This window comes from Fukomys damarensis, unplaced genomic scaffold (genome assembly GCF_012274545.1).
Source record: "Fukomys damarensis isolate Sample0158 unplaced genomic scaffold, DMR_v1.0_HiC HiC_scaffold_39, whole genome shotgun sequence".
Taxonomy (NCBI): domain Eukaryota; kingdom Metazoa; phylum Chordata; class Mammalia; order Rodentia; family Bathyergidae; genus Fukomys; species Fukomys damarensis.
Window position 1 is genome coordinate 11,230,775 of NW_022900951.1, and position 25,545 is coordinate 11,256,319.

At 33.9% G+C, this 25,545-nt stretch overlaps 1 protein-coding gene across 1 annotated transcript; it reads right to left on the minus strand.

Moving 5' to 3' along the window:
* Window positions 1-615: 615 nt before the first annotated feature.
* Window positions 616-25,513, minus strand: Fancb (FA complementation group B). The gene is made up of 9 exons (XM_010615665.3): window positions 25,428-25,513; window positions 17,541-18,560; window positions 14,465-14,617; window positions 13,801-13,893; window positions 9,180-9,308; window positions 7,135-7,301; window positions 1,884-2,314; window positions 1,540-1,777; window positions 616-1,030 (listed from the first exon to the last, which is right to left on the minus strand). The coding sequence occupies exons 2-9, from the start codon at window positions 18,471-18,473 to the stop codon at window positions 616-618; spliced, it is 2,559 nt and encodes an 852-aa protein (XP_010613967.3). The 5' UTR covers window positions 18,474-18,560; window positions 25,428-25,513.
* Window positions 25,514-25,545: the final 32 nt, after the last annotated feature.

Here is a 25,545-nt window from a genome sequence, read left to right on the forward strand (position 1 = left end):
TTTTGCAGTGGGGGAAGGGGACTGTTCTGCATACTGTAGGATGTTTAACAGCAGCCCTGGCCTCCTCTACCCACTAGATACTTATACTAGCCTTTCCCACCCCTAGAGGGTAGAGGAGGCTGGGGATGCTGATCAGTTTCCTACTATGCACAAGACAACTCTCCACAACAGTGCATTACCCAGCCCAAAATGTCACCAATATAGGTTATTGGTTTCTTGTCTTGTTTTCTCTGATTGTTCATACAACATGCTACCACACAATGTCTGACAACCAAAACTTGTCTCCAGACATAGTCAAATGTTCACTGGAGCAGGAAATGGGAGCAGAGTAAGGCAAAATGGCCCCACTTGAGAACCTCTGCCCTAGAGGGAACATTATTTTCTCTATCACTAAAACTAATGAGTCTAGAATAAGCTTGAACCTTTATTCTTATAAAGGAGGTATACAAGTGGAACCAAAACTTTGTGGCAGTGAAAACATATTTTAAAATATAATCAAGACTTGTCATGTAGAGGTACAAGATCCCAACAATGAATGTAACTGTACTGTATCCCTAAAATGTACCAACAAACTCAATTAAAGCTGAAAAAAATATAATCACATCTAAATTATACTTATAAACTGGTCAGTTTTTGTGCAACAAGGTCTGATTTCAATTGAATCTCAGCTAATTTCAAAGTCATCTCTCTATAAAGGGTACCACTCACTTTTAGGTTCATTTCTAACAGTTTCTCCTTTTCTGTTTGAACTTCTCTTCTATACAGATGGATTTTCTCTGTTTCATCTGATGAAGCAATCATGGCACTACTGTTTCCTTTGCTTGCTTCAGAGTTCTGAATAAAGTTGCTTTCAACCTTAGCTAACGCAGAAGAAGAAAGAGAACCAAAGGTAACCAGTTCCTTCTCTAAAGTCAGTGCCAAACGATCAGCTGGGATATCCTCACTTCCTAATTTTAGATATTTGAAGAAACAGTTTATAGGAAGAACTCTGATGAGATTATGAAGGCACTGTAACAAAACTGTTTGATTCCTGAAATAAAAGACCAAACATAATATTACAAAGTCAAAATAGCACAAAGCAGTCATATACAGTATACTATAGTAATCAATATTCAATTATAAACACTATAATGATTAAAAGAATAAAATACCTGTGCTATTGATAAAATTCAGAAAGTAGCAATAAATATATGCTTTCTATAGTAATGGGGTTAATATTAGTCATGTTACCTACTAATTAAATCTCTTTTGCTGCCAAATAAAATTAGTACTATATATTTTTAAAAATCTCACTATGAAGTAAAAGGAAATCCTAAAATAATTACTAGGCTCTAAGAAAAAGCCAAACTCAAACAGAAAATGAAAGCAGAGATGGTCAGTTTCTAATTGAGGCCACACCTGTCCACTCACATTGTACCAAACCATGGCTGTCCCACCCACAGCACGGAATTTTACATGGGGATCATGGTTGGCCCATGCATTCACCATACTCAAACACAACTAACTTCTCTGGATTGATTACTATGTAATGTGGATTACCTGGAATAGACTGTTAAAATCCCTTCAAATAATGTTCTTTGTTTCCATCTGAAGAGTGTCCCATAGGAACTACCTGGCCTTTTACAAAAGCACATTTCTGGAAATTCTTTGATTACTTCACCTTTCATGTGGTCTATAAGCCACACCATCATTGAATTTAGGGCATACCCAGGTGATGTGATTTGAAAACAAGATTTGTGCAATACTGTGAGATATGCAAATAGATTTTCCATGTGTTCTGCAAAATAAATGTTATAAATTTGACCATTAAACTCTGTCCATTATCAAGTAAATAGTCCTTAAAATTTTGATTAAATATTATTAAAAAAATCAACAAAAATTACCTATTGGTTTGTTCTCTGGAAATGTCAGTAGATAATTCCCACTTGAAAGATCTTCTAAACTTAAAAAAAGTTTGCCACATGGAATATATCGATCTTCAGGATAGTTACCATTTTTTCTTTCCCTAATTTGTAGCAGCACAATGCAACAAAATTTACTGTACGCTAAAAGTGGTGAAAGAGCTGTCACACCAGTAATTACCTGAACACACTCTTTCTTAGATGGCTGTTCACAAACAAAGCTTTCTTCTTCCTTTCTATCAGAGGTCAACTTGATCTTTTTTGCCTTTGATTCTACTTCATGTGGTATCAAATATGGTGCTGGGAAAGAATCTGTATTCAAACTAATCACCCTATTTTGACACTTAATAAGCTGAAAACTGGAGCTAAAATTTTGATCCATTAACAGTGATACAGTCACAGCATTCAGGGACCTGTAAAAAAATATAGGTTTATTTTAAAAGCTCATTTTAAAAAATCAAATAGATCATTGTCAATTAATAACAATAATTTTTCTTATCGTTTCCTGAGAAGCATCATTTCAAATGTAAACTATATAAAGAGTTTTAAATTATTAAATGTCCTATAGTACTACTTCTCTCAAAATAGGCAGGCAAAAGCATGGAAAATAGGCCCGACTTTTGGAAAATAAATTTTTAAGATAAAGGAATGATGAAATAATACCTAGATTTTTTAAAAGTATTTCCCCCACCCGCTTTTTAAACAAGAAAAAATTCTTCATTTTTCAACACTTTGTTTTGGTAATATTTAGAATGAAAATGCTTCTAAAGTAAAAATTGTATTTTGCACTCCCCTAAATGACTTGAATAAAATCTCCTTTTAATATAGAATATTGTTTACCCTTCATCATTTGTACCCAGATTTACATTTCTAATAATTCATAAATTTGATACATTAGTCTCATATTAGTATCAAATTATGATACATTGGCTTATTTTAGTGCATTCCAACACTACAAACATTATCAACTTAGAACAGATGAGAAACATGACATGACCAAAGAGAGGACTTGATTTTTAAATTTTTAGTTCATTTTATTTTTTCAAACAGGGTTTCACTATGTAGTTCAGGTTGGTCTTTAACTCACTATGTAACCCAAACTGGCCTCAAACTCATAGCAATCCTCTGCCAAGTGCTGGGATTACATACAGGTGTGGCCACCACACCCAGCTTGAGAGAGAACTTTATCTCATAGATATTTCACTATATATCTAATGGATTTTACTAAGGATTTAAAATGAAACCTTAATTTGTCATAATCATACTGTTGGTATTGTTATTTTGTAAATATTGCATATAGATTATGGAATGAAGCAAATGAGTAATTATGCTGGTGCAACTGAAAACTGAGATTTTCCAAAAGTGGGAAAGGGGATAAGTAAAGACTTTGAAGTCTTTAGTTTGAACTAGAAATATCAGCATAGATTTATGCTGTGTTTTATCACTAAAATGACAAAAAAAAAAACAGACCCAGACAACCAATCAAACAAAAAACATATTTTCTACCCCTGTCCACTAAAAAGGTATAGAAAAAATAATCCACTAAGGAGAAACTGAGCAATTTTTAGGTCCAAACTCTGGTCTCTTGATGACAAACAACATTTAAGAGTATAACTAAGTAACAGATGAGAAGAAATTTTCTCTTGATAGATATATTCTCACTAATAAACAAAGAAGCAATGATATAATTAGAGTATCATGTTAAAAATCCTAATAAAACAATAGAACTAAACAACGATCATCAAGAGATTCTAATATCACAAAATGAAAATGACCATACTTCCTATGCCTCCAGATGTAAGAAAGCAACATTACCTAGTAAGTATTCTCTCAAAACTTCAAGCATAATCTTATCCAGCCTCTAGATCTAACTACCAATTTAGAGGAAATAAAAGAGACAGAGAAATACATGAAGAAATACCACAGGATGAAATCAGCAAAATCGTATACAGAACTGCACAGGGTAAACTCCTTCTTTTTTTCAAAATACACAATTACAAGAATAACACACACACACAATGTGAAGAGGGTATCTATAGAATACAAGGGACTTAGAGATATCAGTCAAGTCTGATTTATAGTCCTTTTGTGGCTACCAAGTTGACAAATTATTTTAAAATTGAGATAAGTGTGTAATTTGAACATTTACTGAATTACTATTAATTTCTAGGAGTGATTATATACATTTTAAGTTCTTATTTTTTAGATCCATACACTGCAATACTTATGAATCAAATATGATGACACTCCAATTTCGAGCCCCAGTACCAAATACGATGCCACTGATTGCTTCAAAATAATCTGCAAAGTGGGAGTGAGGAGTGAATGGAGGTACAGATTGAACAAGATTAGCAATGAGTTGATAATTATTGGAGATCAGTGACAGGCAGATAGGGTTCACCAGTGCATTCTCTCAGTATGTTTGAAATCTTCTCTATATAAAAACATTTAAAAATATAGTCATACCGTTGAATTAGACTGCTTTGAAACTCACTGAATGTGATACTTGATGTTTTTGACACAACAATTTTGTCATTAGTTTATCATTAGTCAACAAACTTGACCTGCAAGATAGGACTTGTCAATATCAATGACTCCCTACCTTCCCAGTCAAAACAATTTATTTAGTACTTGTCATTTTTGGTACTCATTGCGCCTCCTGGAACCAATTAATGACAAGTACCACAAGGTCCCGAGTTTGATTCCTGGTACCAAAAAAAAAACCAAAACAAACAAACAAAAAAAAAAACAAAACAAACCAAAACAAAACAAAACAAAAAACACAAATGACAAGTACTAAGGTATCAACATAATTATGTTTAGCATATTAAGGAAATAAAAAAGAAATTAAAAACACGAGACAGTAAAAACTAACCAGGCAAATATGAAAAAGAACAAATAGAACTTAAGATAAATTCAAATGATAACAAAAAATGAGAGAGTCAAAGAGTAGATTAAATAACTGAATAGAGAGAACTAAAGATAAAATTAGTGAACAGAGTATCTATCCATCAGAAGAAACTAGCTGGATTTACACAGAGAAATAAAGAGAAAATATAAAAGATAAGAGATATGGAGTATAAAATGAGTAGGCATGGAATTCCATAAGTAAATAAATAGGGAAATTTCAGTATCTGAAGATAGTAATGAAGAATTTCTTGAATTTCCAGAAAAAATATCGATTTTCAGGGCCAGAAAGTTCAATACCCAAAGAAGAATCAAAGAAATCTGTATCTAATAACATTATAATGAAATAATTAGAAAAAGAGTAACAGAAAAAGCCCCAAGTAGAAGAAAATAATGAACATCAAAATTAATAAAACAGGAAACATACAATTGAAGATTAATATAACAATTACTTGAAAAGATTAATAAGATAAATTTCTGGTAAAACTAGTCAAGAAAAAGAGATGTATGTTTGAAATGAAAAACACCTGACAATTTCTGACAATATAGTTGTTAAATACCTGAGTCTCCTAGGAACAACTTATATTAATAAATGTGTTTTATGTCAAACAGATAAATTACTAAAAATATTAGCAAAGTACATTTAAGAATAAATAAAACCAGAATAATCCCATAACTCTTAAAAATTAAATCAGAAGTTAAAAATCATCTCATAAAAAAGCCAGATTAATGCTTTCTATGTACAACCAAATGTTAAAGCACAGGTAATTCCAAATTCATACAAATTATTCCAGAAAACAGAAAAAAAGGAAATAATTCTCAGAAAGGAAAAAATAAATAAGCTTTAACTCATTTATATAGCAGTATGAATTGGGTGTGGTGATATACTCCTATAGTCCCAGATTCAGTAAACTGAGGCAGGAGGAACACTTGAGTCCAAGAGTTTCAGGCCAACCTAGCTACCAGAGCAAGACCCCAGCTCAAAAAGATAAAGTTGTTTAGCCTTGATTCTAAAACCAAGCAAGTATCATTTAGGAAAATTTTAAGACAACTTCACTCATGTACCTACATGTAAATATTCTTAACAAACATTATTAAACTAAATTCATCAATGCACCAAAATGATATGAATTTCGATTTATCTCAGTAATGCAAGACTGGATATGTAATAGAAAATTGGTTACTATAACCACATTAAAGAAAAGAGAAAAAACATTCATATAATCAACTAGCCTAAAGCATCTTAGGAATTCACTGAAACAAAAGAATAAATCCATCTCAAAGTCACTAGATAAGTTTGGGGTCCATACTTTGCTAAACTGCTCAAATATACTGCCACTGTCTATCCAACTATTATAAGGCACTACCTGGTCTGTCTCTGTCTCTCTGTCTCTCTCTCTGCTCACATGGTTGTGGTTCAAATGTAGTACTGTAAGACCTATATTTAGCCTGTTTTAGCTAAAGAACTCTTTGCTAGACTGCAGACAACATAAACATTACCTCTTTACACATGATTTTGAAAGCTCCAAAAAGAATATCCTCTATGATCAGAGAGACATCGTTACTTAACTAAATTTGCACCAACTTATGCTAGTCAAAAGCTTCTAGATGTTTCTAATACCTCTAAATGTTTTGATAGAAAGCTTTGTGTGTTCCTTAATTATCTCTGCCATGAGGCTACAGCATCTTGATTTTGTAAATGTTACCCTTTTTATACTATTAATTCAATGCATTGTGTAAAAGAGATACTTCTAGAGTAGGACTGGCTGAGTAGCCATTAAGAATATATGGCTATGGACCACTAGAAATGTGCCCTGTCTGCATTGCAATGTGTTACGTACACAAAACACACACCAAATTTTTTAAATTTTATATGAAAAAAATCTAAAATACGGTATTTCACTAACATTTTTCATCAATTAAATGTAGAAATCTTTTTTGATATATTGGATTAAATAAAACATATCATGGCTGGGCGTGGTGGCTCACGCCTAAATCCCAGCACTCGGGAGGTTGAGGCAGGAGGATCCCTGCGAGTTTGAGACTACACAGTGAGATCAAGGCCAGTCTCAATTACATAGTGAGATCCTGTCTCAAAAAAAAAATCATTAAAATTAATTCCACCTGCTTCTATTTACATTTTTGTGGCTACAAGTTCATTTAAAAACACGTGGTTTGCATTAATTTCTATTGGCCAGCACTGGTCTAGATTAGTGGTAGTGAACCTAAGGCATACACAGTGGGCTGTCTGTATCATTTAAAGCTCTAAAAGGTTCACCATCACTAGTCTAGAGTATCAGTATAGCAGTATCACATCAGAACTTACAGATTCAAAGAAGATGTGGTTTTCACGCCAACAATTAAGCTATCATCCATTACACAATACCAGATCTTCTCTACTAGTTGCTTTGAATCCTGAAAATTTTCTGGTAACTTTTCATTAGAGGTATGGACACTATCTTCTTCTTCACCACAAAAAGGAACAAGAAAATCCTAAAAGAAAAATATGTTTAATAACAGATTACAAAAAATGTACCAAATATAACAAAACTAAAATCATGTAAATCAGCTTTTGGTCAAGTCTCACTGCTTAAACATTTTTAAATACATTATAATATACCATATTATAGATTACACATAACTTAGTAAATGAAATTTATAAAACACACACTAACTCTCTACTCAGAGTAAGAAGTACACCATGATTGGAACAAGATGAGTTATCCAACTTAGAGCCAGCAGGAATATAAACCTGGAGTCCATTTTTTAAAAGTCAGGCAGTATCCAGTATATCCCAAGTATACTGAAAATAATCCAATCTGTATTTTATCAGTGACTTGCCCTCCTCCTACGACTATAAAATTCGTATCAACAAAACTGATTAAATTTATCTTTGGACCATTTATACATTACTGGTAAAATTTTATTCTTAAAATCCAGGCCATATTCAGTCATTTCCACACACACAGAGATTTATAGTAAATATAGAAATAGTTGTAGTGGGAGTAGAGGCAATGATAATAATATGTACTATTTCTTGAATGTTTATGTCACGCACTGTTCTAAATCCATTCATGTATCAATTCAAGCCAATCCTCACAATAACCTTAGTATCCTTGGCTGCGTGCATTATCACCCACCTTTCCCAGATAGGCACAATGAGGCTAAGGGAGGTCAAGGAACATGTGGAGTTCACACAGCTAGCAAGTGGCAGAGCTGGGCTTGAACTGAAGCAGAATGGTTCCACTGACCATGCTGTAACTTAACCATTACTCTAAACTATCTCTTTACATGGTAATCACTCCAAAAAGATACGGGCACTTACATAACAGTGGATTAACATGTTCCTAGTACTCTGAAGCTTCTGCCAGTAGCTGTGGGATATAAGAAAAGCTAAATCTAAAACTTGACAAAACTGCTACTTCCTGCCAGGGTTTTTTTAAAATTAATAATGAAAAGGGCTAAAAATAGGGCCTTGCACATAGTGGCTTCAATACATTAATTTCTAACCATTCCTTCCTTCGATAATACTAGCAAAATCTCTGAGGTGCTGTGGGAAGGGAAAAGGGAGATTGGCCAATTTAGAGCAAATCAGAACTAGGCACTAAAGGGACTTAAGAGAATAAAATATAACATAAAGTTTCTCTACATTTGGCTTTTCTTAATTTATTTGTAAATTTTCTATGCTACTCTTTCTCTGTATATAAATAATATGCATCAATACTATTTTTTTATGATGTCTGAATATTTTTGCTAATTGTCTACATTTCACTGTACTGGCATGACTAAGCTACCTGAATAGGTTCTTATCATGGCCAACAGTAAGAAAAAAAGAGAATGAAATTATAAAATGCAAATAAAAGGGCTAAGAAAACAACAATGTAGAGACATTTACCAGAGGAATAAATACCTTTAAAAATGAACAATTCAGCTAGCTAAAAGAACAATTATCATATACTAATACAAAATTACGGCATCACCAATACAAGATTAAATAATGCTCAGTATATTTTATTTACATATTCAAGAAATACATAATTTGGGAATAATTTCTATCCAAACCATGCAAATAAAAAAGTTTAATAGCTAAAACCTTTTAAAACAAAAGAACTTATTCTTCAAGCTTCTTTATAACCAAGTTTTAAGTTAAGATGTAATGTCCTTTGGGATTATATGTAAATTGGTGCAATACTGGCTCCTTAATCAAATACTTTTCAAAGTTATAAAGACTACCACTATTGTCCCTGCCACTTTTCTTCTTGATCCACTGAGAAACAATTTCTTATTCCAATATTCAAATTTAAATAACTCTTCACAGCTTGTAGAATTTCAACTCATAAAGTAAAAAAATGGCCACATGATTAATTTTACCTCCTCTGCATATGATGTACTATTATCTTTTCCTTGAATTGAATTTATTAAAGCTTTCCAAGATTTTGAAATAATTTTTTCCTTAAGCAAGAGATGCTGCTGTAATTCTTGAATAGAAACTAAACCAATCTGTAAAATAGAAAGAAAAACAGTTGCTGGAAACATTATTATAAACTGAAATCAGACATGCCATTAATTCAAGAAGTACTCCAAATGTTTTTTTAATTCATTTGCTATAGAAAAAGAGAATATTTCTTAAAGCACAGCTGCTTTATTGATAGATTTTAAGTCTCCCTAATTACAAAAACAAATTGTATTTTTTTTCTTTCAAAGGAAAACATAGCAAATAACTGCAATACATAGTTTAAACATCAAAGTAGTTAGGAATCACTATGAATAAAAATCTACGCCTACCAAAAAACGTTCTTATTGAAATCATTTCTACTTCAAACACAAAGTACCTACATAAGTAAAGACATCATCATGAATAGAAATGACACTTTGAATTTCACATTTGAAATCCTGTTTATATAATTTTATAGCAAAAATTTCAAGATAACACATAAAAGCCCCCAACTTGCTATAAGTTTATTTTTGTGCTAGTAAGCTCAGTGTTAGGATAAACTCCACTTAAAAAAAAAATCTTAAAAGTACAGTATTGAAAAACAGAAATTTAGCAATTAACAGGGCATAGAGCAATGTATTCCTCTTATTATACCAGATGAGTAGATTTCAGCACTAAGGGTGAAACATTCACGGAATATATTTTGCTACTGAAAATTTAAACAGTCGTGTCACTGAACTGATGGAAGTTGTTTCATTTTAGATGGATATTTTAGGCTGTTTAAGTATTAATCTAGCTTTTAATAAAACATGTTTTTCTATATTTAAAAACAAAATGCATTTCTTTTTTAGATTCCTTTCATTTAAATTTTAAAGAAGGCAAATTTGTTTCCATGAATGAATAAAAGGTGGAGCGTGAAGACTAAATTATTTCTGTATCTTACATTATTATCGTACAAAGCATGTAAAACGTATATCTACATTTTCAAACTTTTCACGCTGACCTAGTTCTCTGAACGCTACATCTTTCACATTCCAATGCTCATTTTTTCAGTCATTTGTGACTGAGGTGAAAAGAGATGCATCCATCAGTGATATATAGTCAAACTGAAGCCCTGCATGGGTAGGGAGTAGAACCAAGGACTAGGCGGGCAGACTGAAATAAACAATATTTTACCTTCTCTTCCTATATGTGCAGTCCTATTTGCACAGCTAATGGACTGCTGACCTTCCCAGAACTTTTTCATGTAGATGTTAAAGAATATTTTCCTTCTTCTCCTCCTCCCAAAAAACAAACAAAAAACCCTACCTAAAAACCAAACCAAATAAACAAACAGAACAAGAGCATGACACTAAACCTTGCTTTTTGGGGGTGGGGGGGTTAGAGTAAGCTTGATCATACATGCAGAATAAACAAAAAGCTTACACTAATAATAAGGAAGTCATCCTGCATATAATTACACCCAAATCAAAAAGCAACACAAGACCTGCCTGTGAGTTTCCTGCAATCACAAACTTCCCTTTCTCCCTGCGAGAAAACATTACCCTCACTGTTTTAAGCTAACTTCCTTATCCTCATAATTTTAGCACCTGTGTATGAATTCCTGAGGCATACTTTTTGGATGTTTTGCTTGGAAATCTCTTATAAGTGGAATTATTCTGATTGCATTAGGTTTCACAGTTGTGTGCATGTCTTCATTAGCAGCTGTGGACTATTCTTTTGTTGCTCTCTAGTAGTCCATCCTGTGACTACAATTTACTTCGCCACTCCGCGGTTGGGCATTTGGGTTACACCCAGTTCTGGAACACTATAAACATTGCTATGAGCATCCCTGTATGAGTTCACAAATTCTTCCAAGGTGCCAGTCCCCCCTTTTCCCCTCAAAAAACTGAGTAAAAACTAGATTTCATGGGAGAAAGAACAGTGCAATGGACTCTAGCTCTAGCTGTGCGAGTCACTTAACATTCCTAGCTCTTCATGTGCTTCTTCACGTCATTGTGTAAAATGGGGTAGGGAGAGGTAGATCTGCTTATTTCTAAAAAGCAACTACTGTTAGAAGGCAGAAATTTAAAACAACATATGGCTTACCACCCACTTCCATTTCTCCTTGCCTCCCCTTCATATTGTTTAAAACCTTTCATATTTTCCTGTCTTTGTACCACCTTCTGGATAATTTTCTAATAAATTCTGATTCACTAATTTCTCTGCATCCCTTTAATCTTTTTAACAGTTTTTATTTTTATTTCAGTTAACAGAAATGCTATTTGGTTGTTTTCTATGAATAATTACTCATGATGCCTTGTTTCTTCATGTGCTTCGTTATTTTGTGGGTGACTCATTTTCTTTGAAAAAAAATCACTTGTGAGATTTCTATGAGAACAAAGATAAATGTTCTTTCAGAGAGGATTTTATGTTGGTTTCTACCAAGGTATCTGGGGAATCACCACTGTAGGTTCAATGCATTTGTTCCCAGGGCAAAAGGAGTATCAGTATTCTGCTTCTTTCTCTAAGCCCCAGCCTTGAAAGTTTGACTTGATAATTTATTCTTATATGATCAGCCTTTTGAAGCTTTAACAAAAATTTTAAAAATTATTTCAGGTATCATTTCAAGTTGTTTTTAATCAGGAAAGTTGGTACCACTTTCATAAAATCGTGCTTTCATAAACTATTCTGGCATCATTTCTAAATCAATATAGAAATGAACATTATTTTGACAAGTATGTAATATTCCATGGTTCAGTTATATCGTAATTTATTTACCATATTTCTAAGGATGGATATTTAAGATTTTGACCAATATTGTTATTTATAAATGTTACATAAAAGCTCTTACAAAATCATCTTTGGACTTGAGGGGTAGCACAATAATAAAGCACATGCTTGGCATGCATGAGGCCTTGGGTTCAATCCCCAGCACCCCACAAATCATTTTCTTTCCTAAGAACTGATTTTTAGAAGTAAAACTGCGAGAGTAAAAAGATACATGCAATTCATATTTTAATAGCTAATAAGAAGTTTCCCCTAAGAAGGCTTTATAAAGAATATTTACATTAAGGAAATGAATCCTTTGTCATATATCATAATTCCCCCCCCATTTGTCTTTTTATTTATTTTACTTTGTTCAGGGTACAAAAATTTTTAATTTATCAGTCTCTCCCTTTACAGTTCTACATCCATTATAACATTTTATTTACCTACTATTCACATTAATTTTCTAATATGTATTGAATAAGCATTCAGTAAATTCACTTTTACTTTCTAACCATGACAGTATTGTGGTTATATGGAAGAATATCCACAGTTTTAGGTCTCCTGCCAAAATAAATGGAAATGAAGTATCATAACATTTGCAATATTCAAAGTGTTCTGAAAATACATAGGCTCATAGGCAAACATAAGAAGTAGCAAATATGATTATCAAAACTAACAATACAGCAGGGTGCATAGGAGAGGGAGAGAGACAACAGCTGAAACTACATGGGAACTACAGAGACAATCACTGCATTCTTCAAATTCTTCTATATATTTCAAAATTCTTATAAACAAAAAGACAAATTACAAAAAATATGCATATTATAATCACATTTCCATGTAAATTTGCATAAATTCATTAACTATCCATAAGAAGATACATACAGAAGTGTTAAAATTTGTTATTTCTTAGTAGTGGAGTAACAAGTAATTGTTTCTTCTCTCTTCATAACTAAAAAGGGACTTAGATAATATATAAATCAATAAGCATGCCTGTGTTCCAGTAAAACTTTTTTTCTTTAAAAAAAACCTACAAAGACTGATACCAGTATTTGATAATACCAACCCATGTGAAAAGGACTTTTAAATCTCATCATAGATCAACATTAACACACGAATATCTGCAACTGATTTGACAACAGGGAAAAATAATTGTGAACTCTGTTTAAAGAAATGTTGTCACAAAAAGACCTGTTCTCTCACCGGTAGACTTTTCAGCAAAATATACTGGTTATTATGTTTTGACTATTGTAAATGAAAATTATACAAATTTGTTTTCTATTGCTTAAACAACTACTTCATATCCTTACAAAATATTTCTCTGCATAGTTTTAGTATGTTACAGGGAATATTCATTACCTTAGTTCAGGTGGTGGGGGGGACTCTTTAGAGACTGTCTCTCTAAAAGAGACACTGTAGCATACTGATAGAAAGAGCAAAAATAATGTTTTCAGAAGTGAGCTTCTTACATTTCTTATGAGGTTTATTAAGTCTACTAAATCTTAGTATAAAAAGGCATCATTTTTAGATAAATAATGGTATAAGAGACTTTAAAAAGGTGTCAAAAAGTAAAGATCCTTGAAAATATTTTTTTCTCCAAGCACGGAATTGCTTATACTTTAAGCACCTTTCTTTCAATGTTCTTTTCTTCACTGAGAATAGTATTAACCAAAAAGCAAAAGCAGGACCGGGGAGTTAGCTCAGTGGTGCCTCCACCTGCCTCGCAAGCGCAAGGTCCCAAGTTCTATCCCTAGTACCAAAAAAAAAAAAAAAAAAAAACAGCAAAAGCAAATAGAGAATACTAACGTTTAATCTTCTTTCTAGAGGTGGAACAACCAAGTGACAATTTTCTTGTTGGTCTTCAAATAAATCATCTTTATTAGAATCCAAAGATTCACTCTAATAAAACAAAAAGAAATCAAAACTGAAATTTTTAAATAAATTGAAATTTAGAAGATTAATAAAACTCAAAGTTTATCTAGTCAAAGGGTAGTTTCCTATATGACATACAAGTCTATGTGAGGCAAATTATGTATTTTTTCCCCATCATCTTCTTTTAACTTAAAAAACATTACTATGGTTACTATTACTACCACCTAAAAATCTGTATATCTTTTAAAATGCTAGTTCACTCCTTTTTCTTCCTTAATTAATATTGATTATTTGTATAAAATGTTATTTTCAGAAGCAACAATAAAATTAACCTTCAGCATCATTGCCATTTGAGTCACCATCCAGTAGGCCAGTTATATCAAATGCAGTCAGTATCATGTTTGTTGTAAGGAGATTCAATATGCATATATTTGGAAGATATAATTTAATATTTAAAAGTTACAATCTACATACTTCTAAAATTCAAATATTTAAGTATGAAAACACAACTATTTAAATGGTCGATCAAAAGATTTTAAGTACTTAAATTTTCCAATATGTCTCATAAAGAAATGTATAATAAGTAAATAAAACTTACCGAATAGTTTACTTTGCTAAGATCTGTTATTTTAAATGAAGCCAGGCAATCTGAGTTCAAGGAGTCTTGAAAAAGGAGCAGTACTTGTTCAGTTCCAGTTCCAATAAAGTCATCTATCAGTACTGTGCTAAGTTTTTCCCACTTAGCAGCAACCTGAGAGAAATAGAGCATTAAAGAAAAATAGAGAACAGTGAAGTCAGATGTGAAATAAACTAAGTCCTTTGATTTTAGGTAGTTGTAATTTGTTACCCTCAATCTTGCAAGTGAGTAATAAAAATGGTAATATAAAAACTAAAATAAATTTGTACGATCAAAAACAAAGAATTATAACAACTTCATAAATAAGATAATTAGATTTAATGCTTTATTAATGTATGTCCAGGGACTGTCACATTCCTAGTTTCTATATTAAAATCTTATTAAAATTTATTTAAAAATTCTAACAGCTCTCATAACTAACTCATTTGGAAATTCTAACATTTGTCATGATTAAAACTGTCGTGAATTCTTTCTCTAGTATGGCTAATTTAAGGATGACTTTCATCCCCATAAGCCTTAGTAGATATGTATTTATGATCAGAACAATTACCCAAGGAATTCAGTTACACTAGATAACTAGCGGTACAAGTATACACTTCAAGAGCTCTCAAAGCAGAATAAGCTGTAGCACCATCAAGGTAAACATAATACCTTAAACCCTAGCAGAAGGGGTATAAGTATTATAAGGGCACACATAAACAGTGTGGGACACCAGTAGTGGGATACCTAGAAACAACCTGGATTAGCGAAATGATGTGACCAGTTTATACCAGAACACCCCACATTTTAAACAGAAGACACTTCTTAACTGTCCACAAAGCCAAAAGTTTTCAGATTCATTCCTGGGAATACTAACACCATGAGGATCAGATCCCCCTTCTCCCTAAGGGACAAAAGCAAAATCATCAACTCAGAATCCCAGGAACACAGATAAACATAATCTAGACAGGGATGACAAACCTCTGAAAGCGCTCAATGATACAAACAGCCTGATGCGGCATGCGTGCCCTAAATTCACCACCACTCATCTAGATGAAGGTGACTTATATTAGGGCAAGAACATAAATAAGGCTCTTCAACTAAACATAACCAATTAAGTGTTGCCTCTGTAAGACTAACTTCTAAACCTGTGATCCTTCACTTGTGCAGGGAAGCAGCTTATTTGTAAACTCCTAAAACCTTCAGTGATTTTCATGGAACATAAAGAACTATGGGAAGAGACATTATTAAGAACATGCTCAGGGGCTGGGGATTTAGCTCAGTGGTGCCACCGCCTGCCTCGCAAGTGCAAGGACCCAAATTCGATCCCCAGTACCAAAAAACAAACAAACAAACAAAAAACAAACAGAAAAAGAATGTGCTGAGCATGCAAACGTCACAGAGCTGGGCACTCATGTATATACATACACATTTGTTAGCACATTAAGAACATTGCTATCTGACACAAATATGGATGAGGCACAAATGCATGGCATATGTATAATTTAAAAATCTTTAGTACCAGGGAAAATAAAAGGGGAAATTAATTTTAATATATTTTCATCCCTCACTATCAGTAAAACTTGGTTCCTGGACTCCCCTGCAGATATCAAAATCTGCAGATGCTTAATTCCCTTACTGAAAATGGTACAATATTTGCATATAATGTATCCACATTTTCCCCATATATGTTAAATCATCTCTAGATTAGTTTTAATACCAAAAAACAATGAATAGTAAGTAACAGTGGTTATACTGTACTGTTTAGAGACTAAAGACAAGAAAAAGAAGTCCATATATATTCAGTACAGACATAATTTTTTTAAATATCTTAAATATGCAGTTGGCAGAGTCCATGAACCCCTGGATATGGAGGGCTGACTGTATTAACCTAGTATGTCCAAAATGCTACCATTTTGATTCAGTGTAATCAATTTAAAATTCAAATATTTTATTTTTACTAAGTAGGTGAAATCTTATGAGTATTTAACATTAACAACATATTTTAATTGAGACCAGCCACATTTTAAATATTGAATAACCACACATGGCTAGTGGTTATATTAGATACCTCAGCTTCAGAACATATTAAACTTTTCCTATTGATGATGCACCAATATCTGTGCATCAATGTCAATGACCTCAATTTCAAAACTGAAGTCATACAATGGATTCTTATAGATTTTTGTCAAAACTTGCAGAGACAGTATCTGCTTGAGAGAAAGCCTGAAGAAAAGCTAGACTCGGCTCTCTCTCATGTCCTATCATTGGATTAAACACACACCTGAGGCTTTTATGAAGTGTTCATCTGGGAGTACACCACCCTTGATTTTCATTATTTATTCTAATTTGTAACTGATTGTATTTTACCTATCCTGGTAAACTGGCTTAATCCCTTCTGAGAATAAGGTAGCAACAGGATGAATGGATTCATAGCTAACCCAAAGGAAGACTGCTTCTGTTGCTTTCTGTTTGGGGCAAAACTGCTATCAGACACCATTTTATTATTTAATAAGTTATTCACTTTATTACCCAAAATTTCTTAACCTAATACCACAAAGAGCAAATTCCTCCCAAAAGCCAATTTTAGAAAAAAATTTCCTTTGTAGTACTGTACGTTCTACTCAACTGTAACATTTGTCATACTGACTTTGTCTTAACTGCTAAGTATAACTGCTCAAATTCAATTACTGTAATTAACCTAGATTTTCAGGTATGATTAAAAAAATTAGAAATTAAAAATAGTAAAAGACAAATTAATTATAATTATAGTCATATATTTATATATTTCAAAACTTAAAAGTTTTTATAATTTAAAATGGTAAGGCAAAAAAAAGAACATTGTTAATAGTGAGACATTGTCTCAAAAAGAAAAAAGAAAAATCATCAGGTAGTATTCAGATAACTTTAAGAAAAAGGAACAATGTAATACACATGATTTTAAGTACAGCACTAATAAGTGACCTACATGATAAAATTCTGGGAAGGACTCTATGAAGCATGGGAATGCTTAAAAGGTCTATAAACACTAATTGAATTATGTGACTAAGTACTATACCTGAAAATTCTTTTTCCAAATAGCACAAGCATCACTGGACCTAAATGATATAATGAAAAAGAGGCTTCCGTCACCTGAATCTAAAAGTTGAACTGAACAAGGATCTTCAAATGGAAGCTGGCATATACTTTTAGGAGTTCCATTTTGGAATAAAATCAGCTGATTCTTTTGAGTAAGGGCAACCAAAGATATTCTTAACTGGTTGGTGATGATCTCAGTTGAACAGACGTGCACACAAGTTACCACACTGCTATAAGCTGGAGGTATAATGTATGTATTACTTAATACTTCTTGATTTTCAAGAGAGTATACACAAAATTTGGTATTCCAAATTGCATAATATGATTCTGATAGATTCTGGGTGCATTCTTCTTCAGATGAACAACCTTCTGTTTGTCCCAATAAAACTATGCCTAAATTTTCAATCTCACCTGCCCACTCAATAGAGGAAAAGTTAACTGACATATTAACAACTTTGCCAATTTGGGAAGAGATACAAAAGAAGGCTTTGACATGTTGCCATAAAACTAAAGGGCCATTGAGGACCCTTATATTGTCCTTCAACTCATAGTCGAGCTCAAAACTCAAACGCCTTTCAAATTTATTGGTACTGTGAAGAAATAGTAGAAAATATTTGAAAACCTTATTATTTTCATTGCTTTGTATCAAAATGCACGGGAAATTAATTCTAGTTCTGAAATCTGAAACACAGTTGCAACACACAATTTTTAAATTAGAGTTTTCTTCCTTTATGTTGAAGCATCCAGTGGACTTCAAAACAAATGTTCTTGTTCTTCTGTCAAATACCATCCTTCTAACATGTAATATGGATGTCTTTGCAGGCCATTTTTCTGTAAAATTGCCTTTAGAAAAATGAAAAACAAGGACTTCCCCATTATAACACAAGAGCCTTTCTTGTTCCTTAGATGACATTGCTCATTTGATAGTCATCCACAATATCGAGTCTTTGTGTTCATCCAGTTTTCAAATGCAAATTGATTCCAGCTGATGCTTTTAATCCTGAAAAAGAAATGAGAAAAACTGCCATGAAGGCAGAGTTAAGAAAACATGTTTCTCTTTGAGAACTATTACATACATAACTATATATTTCATTAAGTAAACATTTTAAGCTTTTTATACTATTTTGCCAATGCTGCATTATCAGAAAAAACATAACCCATTATTATTTCTGTACAATGCTTTAAAAAGTTTGCTAAGTATGAAAGTAACTAAATCAAATAAAAGAATATACTAAATGTGTTACCAGCATATCTTTAAAGGGGTTTCCTTGAAAGTGACTTCAGAATTCATTATGAGTCATGGAATTTCTTATTAGTGTATGTTTGCAATGCAGCAAGTGATATTCATTTAGGGGAATTAATATATGTACAGAATATATCTTGATCATTTCAGAGAGGGCTTCTACTTCATTTGTTTCAAACCTACTACTATCTCCAATCTGGTTTTACCTTCAATTGTAGAATGACAATTCAAGTAATCAACGTTTACTTGTCTTAAAGCTCAGCCTCTTCCCAAATATGGTGACTTCTGAATTGGGTTGTGGAAGCAGACTAATTAGACTGCTTTTGCTACAGCCCAGGCACTCTGGAGGCAAAAGCTTACATAGGTTCTATAAAAAAAATAGAACTCCAGGAAGATACCAAGAATCAGAATAGCTAGGTCAAATGGTTTAGTTTTTTGAGGAATCTCCATACTGATTTCCACAGTGGTTGCACTAGTCTACACTCCCCCCAACAGTGGAGAAGGCTTCCTTTTCCCCACAGTCCCATAAGCATTTGTTACTGGTTAAATTATTGATAATAGTCATTTTTTCTGGAGATGGAATTTCAGTGTTGTATTAATCTGTATCTCTTGAATGACCAGCAATGTTGAACATTTTTTCACGTATTTGCTGTTTGTACTTCTTCATCTAGGAAGTATCTATTCATTTCAGATGCCCACTTTTGGATTGGGTCTTTAAATTTGGGGGAGGTCTAATTTTTTTAGTTCTTTATATATTACACCACAGTGATATATGCACACCCATGTTTACAGCAGCACAGTTTGTAATAGCTAAATCTTGGAAACAGCCCAAACGCGGAATAACTAATGAAAGGGTAAAGACGTGTTTTGTTTTGTTTTGTTTTGTTTTATACAATGGAGTACTAAGCCAGGGAGATAAATTTGAGAGATTTCTAGGTAAATGGATGCACTCTGAGACCATATCCTTGAGTAAAATAAATCAGACACATATGTGTAAATATCACATTGTTTTTCTGGATCAATAAGGACCAAAATGTATAATAGAAATAGGAAGAAAGTGTTCAAATAGGAAGGGGTACTAGGGAGGGATGAGGGAGAAAGGAAGGGAAAACAAAAAAGAAAAACAGAAACAAAGCATTTATAAATAAGAAGGGGAAGAGGAATTGAAGGAAAGGGAAGTGAATGGGAAATTAAGATATATCATGTGTAGGTACAAATTCCCTATGATGAATGTGATCATTATCTATATCTAACATGCACCAATAAAATTAATTTAAAAAATAAAACTCCAGAAATAAAAAACAGAACATGCTATTGCCGGGCATGGTGGCACACACCTGTAATCCCAGCACTCGGGAGGCTGAGGCAGGAGGATCGCTATGAGTTCAAGCCCAGCCTGGGCTACATAGTGAATTCCAGGTCAGTCTCAACTACATAGTGAGACCCTGTCTCAAAAAAACCAAATAAATAAATTAATTAATAAATAACAGAACATGCTAAAACAAGGCTTTTTAAAAAATCTCTATAGGGGTAATAGAAACAAAACTTACTTTGTAAGTATAGCATACTTTTAGGGCCTAAGGAAGTCACTAATCTTATATAAAGTGGGAAAAATTTTAGAATTTTAACAACTTATTGTAATGAACAGAAAAATTAAATAGTAGCTACTAATCCTTCATGCTTATTATATGCCAGATATAATACATACACTGTTTCATCAAATGCTCATAACTATTCTCCTAAAATTATTTTAACTATCCTACACTTCAAATGAAAAAATTTTATTTTAACAAAGGGAAGATAATTTTCTACTGTTGCAACACTAAACAACAGTTCCAATCCTAATTAGCACAGTACTAGATTTGGAAAAGAGGTTCATCTGACTCCTGAGCCTACACTTTAACCACCACACTGTCCTGAATAAATTGGTTATAAGAAAGAAACCTGACAGAATTAGTAAACTAAAAATCAAAAGAACATTCTGAAAATTGAACACAAGTATATAAAAATAGAAGCTGGTCTCACTTTATTCCGTGGCTATCCATACTGAGTTACTCCTGCAACAGTATTTAAAAGTAGTACTGAATGTTTTCCATACCCTAAGTAAAACATGCTTGGAGATTGGTGTGAAGGCCAGGTCTGCCCTTGGCTAGAGATGGGACTTTGCACAAGTTACTTAACCCCTTTTGTTCCTTATATCCACATCTCTATAGCGGCATAAAATTACAGTATTACCCCACAAGGTACAAGTGTAAAATGACAAAAAGCAATTAAGGCAGGGAGCAGTGGTGCACACCTGTCATCCCAGCACATGGGAGTCTGAGGCAGGAGGATGACCATGAATTCAAGGCCAGCCTGAGCTACACAGTGAGACCCCATCTCAAATAAATAAACTAATATAAAATAAATAATATAAAGCAATTAAAATAGAGCCTGCCATATAGGGAGTACAGTAGGAAGTTTCCCCTTAACAGCAGATTTGTAGTTTGTTACCCACAATCAAATGTGGTCTGAAAATATTAAGTGGAAAATTCTAGAAACAACTCATAAGTTAATCATGCACTGTTCTGGGTAGCATGATGAAAGCTGCCACTATCCCACTGCTTCCCATCCTGCTTGGGACCTGAATCATCCCTTTGTCTAGCACATCCCACATCCACACTGCATATGCTTCTCACTGGTTAGTCACTCGGTCACTCTGAGTTATCAATGGGTCATCACAGGATCACAATGCTCACATCTCCAAGCAACTTTTATTTTACAAATAGTAGCCCCAAAGCTCAAGAGTAGTAATGCAAAGGAAGCAGGAAGGCATAAAACATGAGAGAGAACATTAATCCTGTACAATATGCAAAGCTTCAGGGTATATAGGAAAAAAGATAATATATAGGGTACTAATGGTGGTTTCAGGAATCCACTGGAGGTCATGGAACATGAACATATCCCCTACGGATAAGAGGAACTACTATACCCAATACATGTTAGCTGCTATCACTGACATCACTGTTAATCATTATGGTCAGCTCTGGCTTATCCAGTATGTAATCTTAGAACCACTAAAAGAATGGTTATATACTTAAGGGTTTGTGAAAGATCCCCCTCTACTATAAATAACTCACATTCATACTCTATTCTCCTATTTCTGAACCATTTTGTAAACCAGTAATTCAATTGTTTCAGAAATAACTAAAAAGTAGGTCATTTACCAGTAAGTAATACTGTCTCTCTCTAAATAAGAAAACTTCCCAGGCTTAAGTTCTGTTCTTTGATTATAAAACCCTACAAAGTGTACCACAATGCACCACAACGAACCCTAGCATACAAATTTAAGTTAATGTAGTCAGCATTTTACAGCAAGGATTTCAACTTTGCCTCTTTATTTTTTTTTTTTTTAGTATTATTTTTTCAACTCTTTTTTAGATCACTTGGGCTCCTGGAAACAACCTGCCATACTTTTAAGACATTCAGGCAGCTCCATGGAGGTGAATACACAGCAAGAAACTATGGCCCCTTACTTTTGTTGTTGTTGTTGTTGTTGTTGTTGCTGTTACCAGGGATCGAACTTGGGACATTGCGCTTGCAAGGCAGGCGGTGGAACCACTGAGCTAAATCCCTGGTCCTGGCCTCTTATGAAAAAAGAGCAAAGGACTCACTGAGGCCCTCTGCAAAAGCGGTGAAACTTTTTGGGACCAGATCCTGCAGCCCCAGGAAGAGATCCTAAACCAGAACAACCCAGCTAAACTGCTCCCAAATTTCTGACACTCAAAAATAGTAAGACAATAAATGTGTGCTATTTTATGTTGCAAAATTTTGGAACAGTTTTTCTCCAGTATCCATAGGAAATTAGTTCCCAAGACCTCCAGCATATACTAAAACCCTCAAAAGCCCAAGTCCCTTGTATAAAATGGCAGTGTTTCCTATTATGCCAATTTATAAAAATGACTCAAACATTCATAACTTTTGGTACCTGTGGCTGATCCTCGAACCAACACCACCCCCCAAAATACTGAAGAATGACTGTAACCTATGCTAGTATAAATATAGTAGGTCGGCAATAAATTATTACCCTAATGCACTCTTTTCTACCTATCTTCCCCCTTAATAAACATGGTATTACCTTCAAATGCTTATAAATCCATTTTGACACTATTAATTTTAGAACTCTTTGAACAACCTATCATATGTATTAGTCAGCTTTCACACTGCTGGGACAAAATAACTGATACCTGCAACTTAAAAGAGGACAGGTTTATTTTGGCTTGTAGTTCCAGAGGTTTCAATCCGTAGCTGACTGGCTCTAAGGCAGAAACATCATGGCAGAAGGTGATGGTGGAGGAAATCTGTTTACTTCAAGGAAGCTGGGAAGCAGAGCACAGGGGAAGATCATTGGGAAGAAATATACCCTCCAAAGGCAAGCCCCCAGTGACCCACCTCCTCCAACTGAGCCCCACCTCCTAAGAGTGCATCCCACTATGAACATCAGACTCCAGGACTATCTTAATCCAGTCAAACTGACAGTTAACATTGACTAGCCCAGGGTCGTTCAAAAGATCCTAGAAGAGCATTATATCTGCATATGAAATACAAAAATAATTGCAAGAAACCACAATGTAACCATGAAAAAGTATCCTTGAAAAAAAAAAAGGAAAACTAAGATGCCCAACTAAAAATCAATACCTAACACTGAACACAATCATATGAATGTAATGCTGAGACCGTTCCTTTCTCGGATATATATGCCATTGTTAACCCAAGTAACTTAACTTGACTACAAAATAAGTCCACTGTTAAAACTTTTTTTCTCCCTACACAAGGGAAAGACATTTCTTCTTTTTTTTTTTTTTGGTACCAGGGATCAAACTCGGGTCCTTGTGCTTGCAAAGCAGGCGGCAGAACCACTGAGCTAAATCCCAAACCCAGGGAAAGACATTTCTTGAAAGCCTACCTACAACTGATCTTCTCTTTTTCATTCCAAGCATTATCTACATACACCTGAAATGTCAGAGAGTGAGGGGGAATGATGATCCACTATGTTAGAGAATTACGGAAGATTAAGTTTATGAAGGTTTTGCATGCCTTATGAAGGTCTTCTAACTTTCTCCAAAAGCAATGATAATCCATTGAAAGATAACAAAAACAGAAATCACAAAAAATTGTACTCCTGCCCTAAGAAAAGTCTGGTGAGTGTTGAACATGTGAATGAGATGAAATTGGAAACAAAGCTTACAATTAAGAGACAATTATAAGTGCTTAATAAATAGGACTTATGATGACTTTGTAAGGCAATGTGGTAGTAAATCAAAGTGCATATATCCAGCAATTTGAGACATAATCCAGGGAATTCATTCCACATATGCACCAGGACATTATTCTAGAATGTTCCCTACACCACTGCAAACAGTGGATATAAAAAAGGTAAAAACTTCAATGATCACCAACAGGAAAATGAATAAATATAGATAGAATGTTATAAGATAGTTTCAAGTAATATATTAGATCTATGTACAGTATATCATCATAGCTAGATTTTGAAATAAAATGAATAAAATATCCTTATACAATAGGTACTATTACGATCCTATTTGAAGATGGGGACTCTGAGGCAGAGAATTTCAGTATTTACTCAGAGGCCGACATATTAAGTGCCAGAGCTAAAATTCAAATCCAGGCAGTCTGGAAGTGGAAGGGAGGATGGGCTAAATATTTTATGTCGAATTCTGAATGACTGTGGATTCTGAACAAGGGGATGAATATCAGGGTAAGGGAGTGGAGTCAGAGGGAGATTAGTTATAGTTGAATTAAAAGGATGTATTCAAACAATTTTTAAGCAGTTTAACAATGATGTGAGCACGTGTTATTTTTCCATACAAAACTATAGATGATGGACACATGGAGGCCTCTTCTTAAAATTTCTTTGTACTTTGGAGTTTCAACGTCTAAGGAAGGCAATAATGTATGCATCACGATTTCCTTTCAATTATTATTTTTAAATCAACAGATCTAAAATTGTTCCAGTACTTTCTCAACTGTGGCACTAGAGTGACACTGTGCACCGGATAACCACGGTGGGTTTTCCTGTGCGTGTCTGGGTGTCTGGCTGCGTTCCTGGACCCTAAGCACTAGAAAGCAGTAAAACCCATTTTCCCGAGTTGTGTCAATTACAAAGCCCCACAGAAACTGACAAAAGTCCCCTGAATGGCAGAACACATTCCCCCAATTGAGAATGACCATCCTAATTAAAGACGTTTTGCAGTTTCTATTTCAACTTTAATTAACCATTCGGGCCTATTTCAAAGATACCTTCCCTTCTAGCATCTCATACTCCAAATGTGAAGGACGTTGAGGTGAAGAAAATTTCAAGAACAATAATCCCAAAATATATCTTGGTTCCTATTTTTTCGCCATTTCACAAATTCCCAATGATGAATGTCAACGTAATGTATACCTAAAATATACCAATAAACTTGATAAGACAATAATCATCCCAGAATATAGCAAGCAGTTAAAATCTATAGAATGACAGATCCGGGACCCCAGACGCCTGCATCCTTCCCGCTCTCTCGCAAAGCAAGAACGTGGGGTGAAGTCCTGTCCGACAGGCCCTCCGGGCAGACGCCGCCTTACCTCAGCAAACCTTCCACACAGCAGAAGCCCTCTGCAGGGACAGCGTTCAGCCACTCCAAAGCTCCCGCCAGCGCACTGCATTCTGGGAGGCCCCGCCCTCAGACGGTGTGAAGGCATA